This window comes from Brassica napus, chromosome C9, assembly GCF_020379485.1.
Source record: "Brassica napus cultivar Da-Ae chromosome C9, Da-Ae, whole genome shotgun sequence".
Taxonomy (NCBI): Eukaryota; Viridiplantae; Streptophyta; class Magnoliopsida; order Brassicales; family Brassicaceae; genus Brassica; species Brassica napus.
The window spans coordinates 26857703-26873645 of NC_063452.1; the positions used below are offsets into that span (position 1 = coordinate 26857703).

The 15943-nt window shown below is 33.4% G+C and overlaps 1 protein-coding gene across 1 annotated transcript; it reads left to right on the forward strand.

Annotated features, from left to right (window-relative positions):
* The first annotated feature begins 6741 nt into the window (after positions 1-6741).
* On the forward strand, positions 6742-12497 carry LOC106376378 (vesicle-fusing ATPase). Its single transcript, XM_013816449.2, has 21 exons — positions 6742-7039; positions 7376-7471; positions 7573-7654; positions 7767-7817; positions 8184-8354; positions 8543-8697; positions 8779-8887; positions 9140-9239; positions 9321-9376; positions 9560-9625; positions 9697-9779; positions 9952-10085; positions 10206-10416; positions 10838-10969; positions 11060-11120; positions 11205-11264; positions 11347-11405; positions 11516-11603; positions 11709-11831; positions 12011-12076; positions 12192-12497. Exons 1-21 carry the CDS (start codon positions 6864-6866, stop codon positions 12333-12335), a joined length of 2223 nt encoding a protein of 740 aa, XP_013671903.1. The 5' UTR covers positions 6742-6863; the 3' UTR covers positions 12336-12497.
* Positions 12498-15943: the final 3446 nt, after the last annotated feature.

A 15943-nucleotide genomic window follows, 5' to 3' on the forward strand; every position in this document is an offset into this window, starting at 1 on the left:
TTAAACCAATGAAAACAAATTTTAGACTATATAGTTTAATTTAAAAATTAAACAAAAACTAAATGTTTAATTATTTACTCGATAATATAAATCTATGAATGGAAAAGTTTAATTTTTTAAAAACTTTCTAAATTTGTGAAATGTTACAATATCTTTGAATATCAAAATAAAATAATATTTTATTAATCTTTATATTTAGTTACGATTTAATAATGAAATAATAATCCGAAAATATATATATAGAAGAAGATACAAATACATGTGAAAGTTTAAAACAATTTCTTCAATGAAAAAAATATACCGTAAACTTATTATGTTTTAAAAATTGATAGACACATATATTATAATATATACCAATTTAGAATTGAAAACAAAATATTTATATAAAAATAAATGAAAACAAAAATCCGCGTGGTTGCGCGGATCGAGATCTAGTATTTATTGTTTTATATTTAAATACAATACTAGATCTCGATCTGTGCAACCACGCAGATGTTTGTTTTCAGTTTTATATACGTAGATATTTATTTTAGATCATTAGTAGTATACATTTTTAAAAAGTTTAAATGATTATATAACTATTTCAGATACAATATTTAATCAATTGTAGTTAATCAATAATTTTATAGTTTATATGTTGTAGATTAATCAATTGTTTAAAACATTTATACGTATTTATTGTTTCTTATTATATATTTATTTTATTGTATTTGCATTTAGTTATTAAACAAATTAATTACGCATGAAACAACATAATATTAGACGAACGATCAAATATCTCATTCTTACAATTATAATAGCTAGATATGATATTAGGGAGAAACAAATATTAGACGAACGATCAAATCTCTCATTCTTCGAATAAAATCAAAAGGAGGTGATTGCAATCTTGTGATGATATTTCATAAAAACTTTTTAGGAATAAAAATCAAGACTAAAATATTTAATCTGAATGAAATAATATATATATATATATAGTGCTTCCAATATTAAAACATTAATCAAAACCAATGCGTTTTGTTTATTTACAATCGTGTTTTTGGTAAATAAATCAAAAAATCATTCTATGTACTTTATACGGTATATAATTAAATTTTAGTGATATTGACATATATATAATATATTTTAATATAATTTTTATTATTGACACTTTCTACTCATATGATATTATTAACATTTGTATATTTGTTGTAATAAAAATGTAAACCATTAATCACAAAAGTTTTAATGTGAGATTTATCAATATAAATTCCAAATTAAAATATTATGATTTCAATAATTTTTCAATGCAAATTTGAAAATTAGCATATTTATATTTTTATATAGTATAAAATTTAATTTCAATGATATTAATATATATATATATATATATATATATATATATATAATATGAATATCTATTAATGAGACTTTATATTCATACGAATTATGATCATTTGTATCTTGCTTGAACAAAAAAAAGTTAAATCATTGATTACAAAAATTTTAGTGTGGGACTTTTACTTTTTTAATAAATTATAGTCGTTTTTAGAAATTCAAAATATAACATATAAGAAAAAATCTAAATTTTTTATTATTTGCTAAATTTATATGCTTAATGTGATTGTTTAATTTTTTAATAATATAAAATTAAACAGAAAGAGAGATGATACAAAAATAATTATCAAATATATATTATTCATAATCATTAATTATCATATATATGTTAATCATATTAGGTAATTTCATAGCTTTAATTTAAGAAAATAATTGAGATTATTCCTTTGTACACTAACTACAAAATCAATTTGATAATTAGTTTAATAAAAAGTATAATATATATTTATATGGACCAATTTATTCTTCTTAAGATTCTAAGAATCATCCTAGTGATGATAATTGGCTACGAAAACATGTTGTAATCCTCCAAGATTAATACATTGGGGATGATGATGATCCACATGGCAAACACCGTATCATGACAACCATAAAAATTCATATAACATTTTGAGAACAAATTATAATATATAATCCATGCATAAGACAAAAAGACTTAGTATAAATTAAAAAAAAATCTTGAGAAACTTTTTAGGATATCACTAATTTTTTAAAAAAAATATAATATACATGAGTCAAAATAACCAAAATATTTCATTAAATAGGTAAGAAACACATCTATACTATTAAAAAAAATATATTCCCAAAAATTTACTTATGAAAGGTTGTTGCAGCATTTTATTAATTAATTATTTTTTGGTCATACCTTATATTTCTCTAACTATATAACATTCAATGCTTTTAATTAATCCTAACAATTTTTAATTAGTACTCGACTAACTTTGTTCTTAATTATTACTTGATTAACTTCAGTGGATCAAGTTTATAAATCATCTTATGGTACGTATACTAAGTGGACAAAAAAAATTATACATATGTACAAATCTTTTTTTTGGACAACAAACATTCACAGACTCATGTTAACTCTATAAACCAAATCGGTAACTTTCCATCCATGTGTACGACGAAAGACATTTGTTTCCGAGCACTGCATGCCAAGCTATCAACCCTTAGGTTCTTCGTCCTAGGTACATGAACGATTTCTGAGTTGAGTAAGATTTTTCTCAAAAGCTTAATGTCTTCCAGGTAGCTTTCAAATGCTGGCCATTCTTTTGGTTCTGAAACCATCTTCACCAATTGAGAATAATCTGTTGCAAACGTAGCCTGAAACTGTCTTAAATTCTTCATGCATTCCATTACCCAAATTAATGTCTCCATGAAGAGGTGAGAGACATGCCCTTACATTCCTTGCCTCTAACAAACCATCAAAACCTGGTAACGTGCTAAACCAGTCTTGCCCTGAAAATAGGTCTTTATCTTTCCAGGAACCGTCTGTTAAGCACCATCTTCCTGGAGTCGTTAGAATGGGTCTGGTTTGTACTTCATGTACCAGCCTCTAGTTATTTATAACATGTGTCTCAGTTCAAAGTGATGATTCTAATTAGCTAATTTAAGTGTTTCCCTCGGATCAATATATCATATTTACAAATCTAATATACTAAAATATCATCATTTCTAAACATGTATCCCAATATATCAAATATGAGAAATTTCATAGGATAGTCGTTTCTAAGTTTTTGTCATAAAATAGCCATAAATGAGAAAAATGACTAAAAATTTTTTTATTAAAGAGTAAAAATACATCTATACCCTAGGGATAATCAATCTAGACTAGAGTTTAGAGTTAAGAGGTAGGTTTTGAGGATATAGTTTTATTTTTTTTTTAAATAAAAAATAAATATTAAAATTTTCAAAATAAAAATGAGCTATTTTGGTCATTTCCTTATTGAGTGATATTTTTGTGACAAAAACTTTAAAATAGCTATTTGAGAGAGTTGTCCAAACTATATTATTTTTTTTATCGAACTATGGCTTTTAAAATAAAAAAAACTACATTCAAGCTTTAGTTCGGGTATTCGAGTATATGTTTTGGTATTTTCATATATTTAGGATTCAAAAGACCCAAAATACCCAAAATGGATCCGAAAACTCAAAATAGTCAAAATACCTAACAATATTCAAATACCCAAAATTTTATCCAAAATCTGATCTGAATACTGAACAAAACTACAAAAATATTTACCCGAATATCTGAATCATATTTATGAAAATATGAAATTTTACTCTAAACTATAAACGGTAACCGCAAACTCTAACCCGAAACATAAAAAATATTCGTAATACCAAAAATATACTATTATACTCAAATATAACTAATATATACAAGAAATTTTGGGTATTTCAAATATCTGATGGGATGTCGAATAGGACATAGACCCAAAACAAGACCCGTAGGTCAATTCTTTTACATAATATGTACTTTCACCTAAACTTGGCCAAACTGAATCTGTAATTTTTTATCTGTTCTGATTTGGATTTTGTGAGAGTAAAATGCTAAGCCTATAAAAAACTAACATGTATTTTTGTCTTTTTAATTATATTTTAAAATATTTATTGACTTGATTTTTTTCATGAAAATTATGATTTCAATTTTTTGACATTTTAGACATTTTAAAAATATTTATAATATAATTAAATACCTTTTAAGTTTTTGAATTACAACATAAATCCAGTAATTTTAAATCAATACAAACAATGCCGATTCTGAGTGGAAGGCATATAAACATGTGCTTCCGGTCTTGTTTACAATATTTAAAATTTTGACCGTTCATTTCATAAAAATCAAATGTCAATCAGTTGGCTAATGCCTTAACTGTTACCATTTTAGAACTTTATTACAATTTTTGTTCATTTTAAGATACAATTTTTTTTTGTTCTCTGGCCCAATATGTTTCAGAGCCAAAGCCTACGAATTGAAAATTTTCTATCCGAACGAAATGAAACAAATCATGGACATCATAAAACAAACATAAGTGCGTGTGATATTTATTTACCGTGTACTCTCCGCATCTTGTTCCTATACATCTATTGAGATCAACAGATTCGTTTGATTCTGTAAACACCAGCATAGACAAATATAAATGATCACACACTGAAAATTTGCATATATAGTGATACTTATAGACATATTTTGTGTGTATATAATGAATGACCTGGAGATGGCTTTTCACATGAGATAGTGTGAGACTTTTCTACACCCATTGCCTGCACAATCTTCTTAGGAGTTGCTTCTGCAATTTTAACAATAATATAAGTACTTTTTGTACAGTCAAACTATAAATATATAATACAAATTTTTTTACGTCAATGTTTAATAAGAATGAATCTCATGAACATTCTTATTAGACATTTTTATTATCTTTTTAAAATCAACATCTTAATTTATTATCTTTTTTAAAATCAACTTTTTTAAACATTTTTAAAAATGTTTTTGACGTAACATTTTTGACGTAATATGTCTATAAGTATCACTATATATGCAAATTTTCAGTGTGTGATCATTTATATTTGTCTATGCTGGTGTTCGGATAGAAATTTTCAATTCGTAGGCTTGGCTCTGAAACATATTGGGCCAGAGAACAAAAAAAATTGTATCTTAAAATGAACAAAAATTGTAATAAAATTCTAAAATGGTAACAGTTAAAGGCATTAGCCAACTGATTGACATTTGATTTTTATGAAATGAACGGTCAAAATTTTAAATATTGTAAACAAGACCGGAAGCACATGTTTATATGCCTTCCACTCAGAATCGGCATTGTTTGTATTGATTTAAAATTACTGGATTTATGTTGTAGTTCAAAAACTTAAATGGTATTTAATTATATTTTTAAAATGTTTAAAATGTCTAAAAATTGAAATCGTAATTTTCATGAAAAAATCAAGTCAATAAATATTTTAAATATTTTAAAAATCAAGTCTAAAATTTGAAATCAAAATCTAGTATACTCTTAAGTAAACAAATATATACTTAGGGGTCGAGTTTATGATTTTAGAAAATATTTTAGATATACAATAATAATTCCTAAAATAGTTTCAAAAAAATTGTATTTCAAAATAATTAAAAAACACATTTTGAAAAATGATTCAACTTGAAAAACATATATTTGAAAGTAATAAAAATGTTTTTTATTATTTCTTTAAATTATTATTTATATTTATATATTTTATAAGTAAAGACAAAAAGGCTTTTTAACTCTTAATGAAACCTCTTTTAATCATTTTTATCTTATATATTAAAACAGAAGTCACAACCTTGATTCATGTGTGATTTTTTTAAAAATAGACCTAATGGACCTATTCATAGAAAGTTATGTTTCATTTAATATCTAATCTTATCATTTAAATTTTGGGTATACCAGAAATTTTTATTGGGCTATCAATAATTGGATTTAAACAATAGATGATCCATTGGAGTTATAGATAGTATAAATTAAATATATATAATTTAATGTTGTAATACTATATCTCTATATGCTAAATATTTAAATATTTGTCGATGTTAATTTTTAAAATTATAAATATTTTTTTTTTAAATAAAAAAGTCATACTCCGTCTGTTTCCGAAAGTAAGATTTTCTAAAGTGTTCACGCTTATTAAGAATTCAATCAATGATTTATAATTTAATTGTTCGTTTACTTTATTATACACTTTACAATAACTTTTCACCAATGAAATTTAATCAATTCAAATAATATCATTTAATGTTTCTTAAAAGTACAAAAAAATACTTTAAACATATAGAAAATCTATCTTTGTGGATTTGTTGAACAAGTGAAAAATCTAAAACATCTTACTTTCGGGAACGGAGGGAGTATTATCTAACAATGATTAATCTTTACTATCTTAAACCAATGAAAACAAATTTTAAACTATATAGTTTATTCTAAAAATTAAACAAAAACTAATGTTTAATTATTTACTCGATAATATAAATCTATGAAGCGAAAGTTTAATTTTTAAAAAACTTTCTAAATTTGTGAAATGTTACAATATCTTTGAATATGACAATAAAACAATATTTTACTTATCTTTATATATATAATTACGATTTTAATAATGAAATAATAATCCAAAAATATATATATAGAAGAAGATATAAATACATGTGAAAGTTTGAAACAATCTATACAATGAAAAAAATATACAATAAAATATACAGTAAATATACAAAATATTTATACAAAAATAAATAAAAACAAAAATCTGCGCGGTTGTGCGGTTGAAGATGTAGTAAAGTAATTAAAAAGAGTAGAATGAGAAATTTAGTAAAACACACGACACGAATGACATAAAACTAGGACATATGTTTCGAGAAGAAAATATTATACTCCTCGTCATTTGGTTCCTTCTTCTTCTTCTTCTTCTCGTTCAATTTCTTCCTCGCGAAGGATACGAAAATCACAAAGACTGCGATCGAAACAGCCATGGCAGGTCGTTCCGGATCCCAGGTCATGACGATGACGGTGACCAGTACTCCCTCGGCAGATCTAGCCTTCACTAACCTCGCTTACTGCTCCTCTTCCGATCTCCGTCAGTTCTCCGTTCCCGGCTCCGATCTCTTCCTCGCCAACGTCGCCGACACCTTCATTCTCTCTCTATGATATCCTTTTTAACATTCTCTCTTTATATTGTCAACATTGCTGATGCCAAATGCGATCTCATGAGTTTGATTGTTTATGTGAAATTGACCCAATTTTGTAAGCATAGCTTTCTAGGTTTCGGGAATTCGAATATCAGCCATCTAGGTGTTTCTTGGATGATCAAAATGTTGTTAGTAGATCTCGTGGATTAAAAGATCGCCTCGAATAAGTTAGCATCTGTGTATAAATTAGATTTCCTATCCGGAGATCTCCTAACAAATGTTGAACTTGTTCTCTTCGTGATGGCGTTTACTTTTTTTTTTTTTTTAAATTTTGTGAACTTAACTGTTGATTACTGGGCATGGAAGCATCCGTGATGGAAACCTTGCTCTCAATGCTATTCAACGGAGGCATGCTAGAGTTTCCACTGGTGACATGGTATCTGTTAGCAGGTAATTTTCATATAGCCTTTTCTTTTTTTTTTTTCTTTTACCAAAATCTTCTGGCGTTAGGACTTTCTGGCTTCTATAAAAAGACTGTCTTGTTCTTGCAGATTTGTTCCTCCAGAAAATTTTGAGCTGGCTATGCTGACGCTTGAGTTAGAATTTGTTAAGAAAGGGACTAAAAGCGAGCAGGTTTGTTGTTGATATCTATTATGTGTTTCTTGGGATCTTTGCAGGTTTTGAATCATGCATCTCCTTACAGTTTGTGATTGAACTTTAATTCTCTGAAAATATTACTTTACAGGTTGATGCTGCTCTCCTTTCAACCCAACTTAAGAGGAAATACACCAACCAGGTAGAGAGATTCTTCTTCTGCAGTGTCTGTTCTTGTTTCATGTTTCTTTTCTATTGTGATTTTGAAGCATGCATCTAATATGAAACTGACAGAAACGATGACTCCTAAATATCAAGGGTCTATAAAAAACAAATTAGCTGGTATACATTTCCAATTGGAGCATTATGTAGATGGATGTTTTTCTGCTGAAACAATGGTTTTTAGTGCATGCATCCCGGGACTATTCTGCAAATCCTTTAATATTCTGGGTTATTTCCCATCTCTTTATAGATTATGTGGTATCCTTTATATGGTTATTTGGCCTTTAGTTTTTTTCACAAAATCACATTAGCCCTGATTTATTTTAACTATGCAACACTGCTGCAGGTCTTGACTGTAGGCCAGAAAGCGACGTTTGAGTATCATGGAACTAATTACATTCTTACGGTCAATCGAGCGGATGTAGAGGGTCAAAATCAATCTAATGGCATCGAAAGAGGGATGCTTTCTCCAGATACATATATTGTGTTTGAAGCATCAAACGCAAGTGGCATAAAGGTTTGATTTCGATAAACTATGTAGTGCTATGTGTTGTTGAATCAGTTACTCTAACAATTCCTATCAATTGATGATTCAGTTTTACATTTGAAATAGCAAACTTAATATCACATCTGATGTATATTATTTTATGGAAACAGATATAGGTTACTATCGTGTATCATTTTGACTTGTCCTTTCTTATGCAGATTGTTAACCAACGAGAAGCTGCTAGCAGCAATATATTCAAGCATAAGGAATTTAACCTTGAGTCGCTGGGCATAGGTGGTCTGGGTGCAGAGTTTGCTGATATATTTAGAAGAGCTTTTGCCTCTCGTGTATTTCCACCTCATGTCACGAGCAGGTTCTGTGCTTTATTCTTTAAGCAAATGTTAGACTTTCGTTGTGGATTTTCCTTTTATGTTAGTTTTTCTTGATCGTGCAGATTGGGGATAAAGCACGTTAAGGGAATGCTTCTTTTTGGACCTCCTGGTACAGGCAAAACCCTTATGGCACGGCAAATTGGAAAGATGCTGAATGGAAAGGATCCAAAGGTATTTCTGATCACTGTATGATGAACTTTGTTACTGATAGGTGGACTCCCTTTCGCGTGAACCTGTTACTGACTGTTTAGTTCTCTTAGTTTTCTTCATACATTAGTAGCTTAAATCTCTAGCTTATTGTTTGCTACACCTGTTTTACTTTCTTTTAATGTTTGATTAACTTAGTTTCTTAGTTGATTCACTGCTAGTGTTCCAGAAACCAACATTTTTAATGCTTCTGGTTTTATTTTGATGGAATAATAGATCGTTAATGGTCCTGAGGTGCTGAGCAAGTTTGTTGGTGAGACAGAAAAGAATGTAAGAGACTTATTTGCTGATGCTGAGCAAGACCAGAGGACCCTTGGTAAGAAAAAATTGTTTTCCCTGATCTGTGTTTTCCTTTTGTACGCATGTGCTAATGAGGCACTCTTATTTTATTTCTCAGGTGATGCGAGTGAGTTACACGTCATTATATTTGATGAAATCGATGCTATTTGTAAGGTATGCGACTTTGACGATACAGTAGATAAATTTTGCTAGCTTGAAGTTGTAAATATACTTTTAAGTATGACGACCAGCCCCATTGATTCCGGTTAATAGAGTTTGGATATTGATTGTCATGATGTGCTGGTTATATGAGTTTTAAACAAAAATAATTACAATTGTATGCTTTGTAATTTTCAGTCAAGAGGCTCGACCAGAGATGGCACAGGTGTCCATGATAGTATTGTGAACCAGCTTTTGACAAAGGTCAGTCAAAGATCTTGCTAATATCTTTTAATTCGGTATTTTCACGGATGTGGCTAACACTTCTTTTCCAGATAGATGGTGTGGAGGCGTTGAACAATGTTTTGCTTATTGGAATGACAAACAGAAAGGATTTGCTTGATGAAGCTCTTTTAAGGTATATCGATCTTGTGTAATAGATAGTTACCGATTCTTTTATCCTCCAGTTACATAACCGCAATGTTTTGAAGTAGGCTTTATACCTTAATTTTCGTTAATGTTCACTTGAGAAGATACTATCCAGAGTGTATTCGCTCATGCGCCTCTTATTTTTATTATTTTGACTATAGGCCGGGAAGATTGGAGGTTCAAGTTGAGATAAGCCTTCCTGATGAAGCTGGACGTTTCCAAATTCTTCAGATTCACACAAACAAGATGAAGGAAAATTCTTTCCTTGGTCATGATATCAATCTCCAAGAGCTTGGTATGGCTTCTTAGATGATGATTCTTCAAATCATGGAATGTTTGGTATTCATGTCTTTATCTTTTACTAGATACTTGCATAAGTGTGTCACTGACATGATATGCCAATATTTTCTCGCAGCTGCTCGAACAAAAAATTACAGCGGGGCGGAGCTTGAAGGTGTTGTTAAAAGTGCTACATCATATGCGTTAAACAGACAGTTAAGCATGGATGATCTTACAAAGCCAGTGGAAGAAGAGAATATCAAGATCACTATGGAGGATTTTCTCCATGCAATCCATGAAGTTCAGCCTGCCTTTGGAGCCTCCACAGATGACCTGGAGCGCTGCAGGTAATTTTCTGTCATAAATGTTTGGTGGTCTGGACGATTTTGGATACTTCTTGATAGAATGCCCCTTTGAACATAAGATATGCTAGTTTCAAAGCCAAACTTAACTCTCTTCTGTCATGTGCGTCTTGCTCTAAAAATGCAGTTCTAAATTTTTGTTACCTAGGGACTGCCTTTCTTATTCCATTAGGCAATTTTCATTGATTTCTGAAACTGTAAAGAGGGTCTAGTTTTTGAAATTGTAATTAGATGCAATGGTACTTTTGATTCGATCTAAACTTGTCCCTGTTTATTTTTTGTTGTTTTATTTCTGTCCAGTCTAATTGTATTTCCATCTCCCGCTTGGCACGCATGTACTGTATGCATTACCTCTGGATTTTGATTTACCAGTGCCTCAACTTTAACAATTCTGACATTTATGCAGACTCAATGGGATGGTGGATTCTGGTGATCGACATAATCACATTTACAAAAGAGCTATGCTTCTAGTCGAGCAAGTTAAAGTTAGTACTAGAAGTCCTCTTGTCACTTGTCTTCTAGAGGGGCCGAGTGGAAGGTATCTTCCGTAGTTTATATAGCACACGTTCTTTATGGCTTGCTGTTTTTCAAGCCTTTGGCTGATTTTTAAACATTTTTTTCTGGGCAGTGGGAAAACTGCTTTAGCTGCAACTGTTGGTATCGATAGTGACTTCCCATATGTTAAGATCGTAAGTGTCTATCTTTCTTTGTAAATTATCTTCAGACCTTACTATTGTTTTCTCTGAGTGTGATATTGATTCGCTATTTTGTAGGTCTCTGCTGAAACTATGATTGGTCTTCAGGAGAGCACAAAATGTGCTCACATTGTCAAGGTCTGTGTTTGGGAGAGAACTGTATATGTTGTTCTTATGTTCTGTCAACTGCTGACAAACTATATTGGTGTGAATGAGACAGGTCTTTGAGGATGCATATAAATCACCTATGAGCATCATTATCCTTGATGATATCGAAAGGTTTGTTATTACATGATATCTGTTTCCTTTCAAGATTCTGCTCGATAATCTTATAGCATACTTTGGCGGTTTCTTTCTCCGGCTCAGTACTGAATTTCTGAAAATTGCAGATTGTTGGAATACGTAGCAATCGGTCCTCGTTTCTCAAACATTATCTCTCAGACGTTGATGGTCCTTCTCAAACGACTTCCTCCTAAGGTGCTTCATTCACCATATTGTTAATTATCATCCATGTTGTTTTATGTTCGATCATTACAAGTTAAAACTGAACATCTCTGATTTGGTAAAATGTTGTCTTGACAGGGGAAGAAACTTCTCGTGTTTGGGACAACAAGTCAACTAACCTTCTTAGACTCTGTTGGTATCTGTGAGGCCTTCTCCATCACTTACTCTGTTCCAACATTGAGAACAGAGGACGCAAAGAAGGTAAAAATGGTCTTTAGTAACTAATTGTTTGCCTCATGTACCTCGTGGACTATGCATGGACTCGTATGTAGAATTGTAGTTCCTTAACCACGATAGTAGTTTGAGTCTCTCTCTCTCCATAGTCCATCAATTATCGATTCTTGAATGGGTTTAATTCTTCGTTTTTTTGTGTTGGCCAGGTGCTGAAGCAGCTTAATGTCTTCTCAGAGGATGATATCGATGCAGCAGCTGAGGCTCTCGATGATGTATGTGTCTCTAACATAGTTTCTAGCAGATAAATGAAACTGACAGAAAAACAGAATAACAAACTTTATGTTTATGATATAAATTCTAAAATCTTTTTTCAAACATTATGTGCAGATGCCAATCAAGAAGTTGTACATGCTAATAGAGATGGCAGCGCAAGGAGAAGACGGTGGATCGGCAGAAGCTATCTATGCCGGGAGAGAAAAAATCAAGATCACTCATTTCTTCGATTGTCTCCAAGATGTTGTCCGATTCTAAAAATTTCTCACGCTAGTCGTTTTCTTCGCTTTTGAACAATTGGTTGGTATAAACTCTTTGGATTTTATTTTATTCGGTGGAGGAATGGATGGAACTAAGAGGGCTTTCTTATGCTGTTACATTCTTCGTTTGGTGAATGAAACAATATTGCTTTTTATTTTATTTTTTTGTTTTTGTTTCAAATGCGTTGTCTTTTTATCATTCAAACCTTAAATAGAATATGACATAGTGAAAGGCCCCCATCCGGTTTTTCTTACAGCCAGTACGACTCCAGTTCGCTTCCCTCGACCAAACATGATCGATACCTGATTTTTCTCTAATTTATGATTTTATCCCAATTTTCCTCTACGAGTTTTAGTTCAGCACACAGGATTCGCTAAGTCTAATCCAGCAACTTAGCAGTCTACTAATTTTCGCAGCATGATAAATATGTACCTTAATGCCTCGGTGCTTCGTTGTGTGACAATCCATCCATACACTCCATCCATACACTCCTTCCTTGCTGTCTACATGCTTTCCCGTCCTTCCTTATCTAACCAGTAGCTTGATGAGACACTCAACCGAATCCCCTTGTTTCTTAGTCACTCAGCCAACCATCCCCACGTAACCCAAGTAACAAAGCGAGACGGCTTGGTCTCCAACTAGCCATCCAGAACAGACAATACACTAGCTATGCTTAGCGCCCCAGAACCAGTCCTTGATCACACCCGGATCAGTCAGTACACAGTCGGCTCCACAGCCCTCGATCCAGTCAGTTCTCCCCACGGCCATCCTGCTCCTCAGTCATTCCAGTATCAGTAACACGCCCTCTTGTGCCACACGCATCAGCAAACTCGATCCTATTTCCAGTCGATCCTCCTTCAGTATGTTGCTGGTCCCGATCGCCTCCAACGATCCAATCAAATCGATCACCTCAGTACCACATCTCTCCACGGCTAGGATCGTTCAATGCACAGTATTCGATCCTTCCTTCAGTTCATCAGAACGGTCTGATAGCATGAGCCACCGCATCCAATAAAATCGCGAACCATCAAGACGCATGCTATCAATCAGAACATGGCTTCCCTATCATCGCTCAGTACGCGGAAAGACGGATTAGAATCCGACCGGTCTCTTCTCTGCGATCTCTGTCTCTCTCGATCAGAATCACCCTCTCCCGGTATTTTTCTCTGTCTCTCTCCGGTATCATCAGTACGATCTGATCAACGTTCGGATCAGACGGAGTCACATTAAACAGACAGACCCGCGGCCATATCTGAGACTCCGATCGGCCCTCGGGCCTTCTCTCTCTCTTTCCGATCAATTTTTCCTCTCTCTCGGCTCTCTCCCTCCTCTTATCTGTCCAGAACCGTGTAGAGAAAAAATGTCCTTCCATTTCCGCGGAAATCAGATTAAAAGGAGTTGGCGGTTACTTTTTGGCCTTAACCGTCCAAGCCAGTTATTATCCGCTCTCCATCCGTTCGGAAATCACCTTTTTCCCGTTCCATAATTGCTCCCAGACTGTTATAACATAACTCCCGGCAGTTCCATAACTGTTCCCCGTCAGATATAAATATCCCAGCGAGCCAACTGCTTTATAACTGCCGTAGCAGTTCCAAGACTCAATTGTCCTTGTCAGTTAGTATCCGGTAACCGCTCAGTAAACGTTCATGTAACTGTTCTGGAACTGTTTAGTTACCGTTCCGGTAACCGCCAGTAACCGTTCCCACCATTTTCCTTGGCTAATCAGTTCATGTTTAGCTTTGTATCTGTTCCCGCCAGAATGTATATTAATCAATCCGTTGGCCGACTAACTAGTCTAGAGAGACAAGTCAAACTGCCTTGTCTGAATCCGACCAGCTTTGTCCAACAAGCTCAACAGCTATGTCCAGACCCACAGTAGATTCTTAATCCGGCCAATACAATCCAGACGACATGTTGCACATGCCTTGTTCGTCTGATCAGTCCAACTAACACTCGACCTTGGACAGATCCAGCTCAGACTGCGGGACGGGGATGCTACAAGTCTCCCCCACTTGGAATGAATTCGTCCTCGAATTCTGCAGTTAATAGAAATTTGTTCTATCCAATCAGAATTGTTCCAACATACGACACTCATGCCTTAACTCAGTTCTCATACTTTCGGTCATTCGACCATTACTGTTCTCAAGACTTTCTGGTCAAAATCCCACTCACAGATTCGATCTCAGCTATCGATTTCCTCAATTCAGTGCCTTTCCACATACTTAGTCTCAGCAGACTCAGTTCAGTTCACCAACTCAGTAGGCATAGTAGTTCTTATTTCTGAGCACTCTCTTTGTGTTTGGACACACACTAGACTCCCAACAGTGCTGACCAGTTTACCTCAATTCTCGAAATGTTAACTCACTATCTTAGTTAAGTTTTTCCAGCTTAAACCTTAACCGATCACAATCACTTATTGATTCAACTTTAGTCCTTCTGGAACTCAGTTCGAACCCGTCTCAGTCCAATCCTGACTTGACTCTTTGATTCTCGCACTCCAGTGTTCCTTTGCATGGACTAACTCCGAGTACTAGGAACTTAATCTTTTCAAAACGCATGGATCTCATCTTGATCCTTACAGTTGTTTCCTCGGATCACTCCTTGATCCTAACCAGTCCCTGACCACTTATGATTGACATCAGTTTTTCTCAGATCTTTACTGATCTTTATTGACACCTCCAGATCATTCTTGATCTTTACAGACATTTCTTACCGGATCCTACACTTGATCCCTTGCACAATTTTCCTTTCAGATTCCCCAGTCCTTCCTGGTTCACAGTTCCAAAATGACAAACTTTTCTAGTTCCCATTATTCAGTCGCGGTTATGTCTTGATTCAGTCGCGGTTATGTCTTATAAACTCAACAGTTCCCAACGACCTTAGTTCATTATACTAAACAGACAGACGTCCTACAGACATGTGATGGAAAAATATCACTAGTTCCCATCCATGCTTTCATCGCGATCGGAAACCCACAGTAGTGAACTCCTTGAGTTCCAGTGACAGTACAGTTATGTCTTGGAAGGTACATCTCCCATAGACATCAGAATGGGTTTCCGCAGACTACAGTACAAACACGCGATGTCGAACTAATCTAGTTCCCACCGACGCGATAACAATTACGTCTTGGCAACTCTCCGGTTCCCACATACGTCAGGATAGAAAACGCGATGACAGATAGTCACGCCTTGGAAACTCTCAGTTTCCATAGACGCCAGAACATACAGTATCAGTACAGTTATGCCTCAACAAACCCACTTGGTTCTTAAGGACTTATCATCAACACTAGCACTAATGTTCAGTATCCCCACTTGTCAAGTTAATAAGACACTCAGTCTGATCTAGCATTATTATTCCAAGTCATCGAGAAGCCGTCTTGCAATCCAGCTAAGCCTTAATGAGCATCTTAGCCATAAACTCCTAGACTGATCTAGACTCTCGCATGAAAGGGATAATTAATTTAAACTCAAATGATCGTCCAATTCATCGAGCCGTCATCCAAAATCCAGCAAGTCTTAGTAAGCATCACCGCCCCTAAGTACTTTGTGTGATCTAGACGCTCATGGTAGGAACCGATCATTTACCACTTTTGAAACTCTGACCAC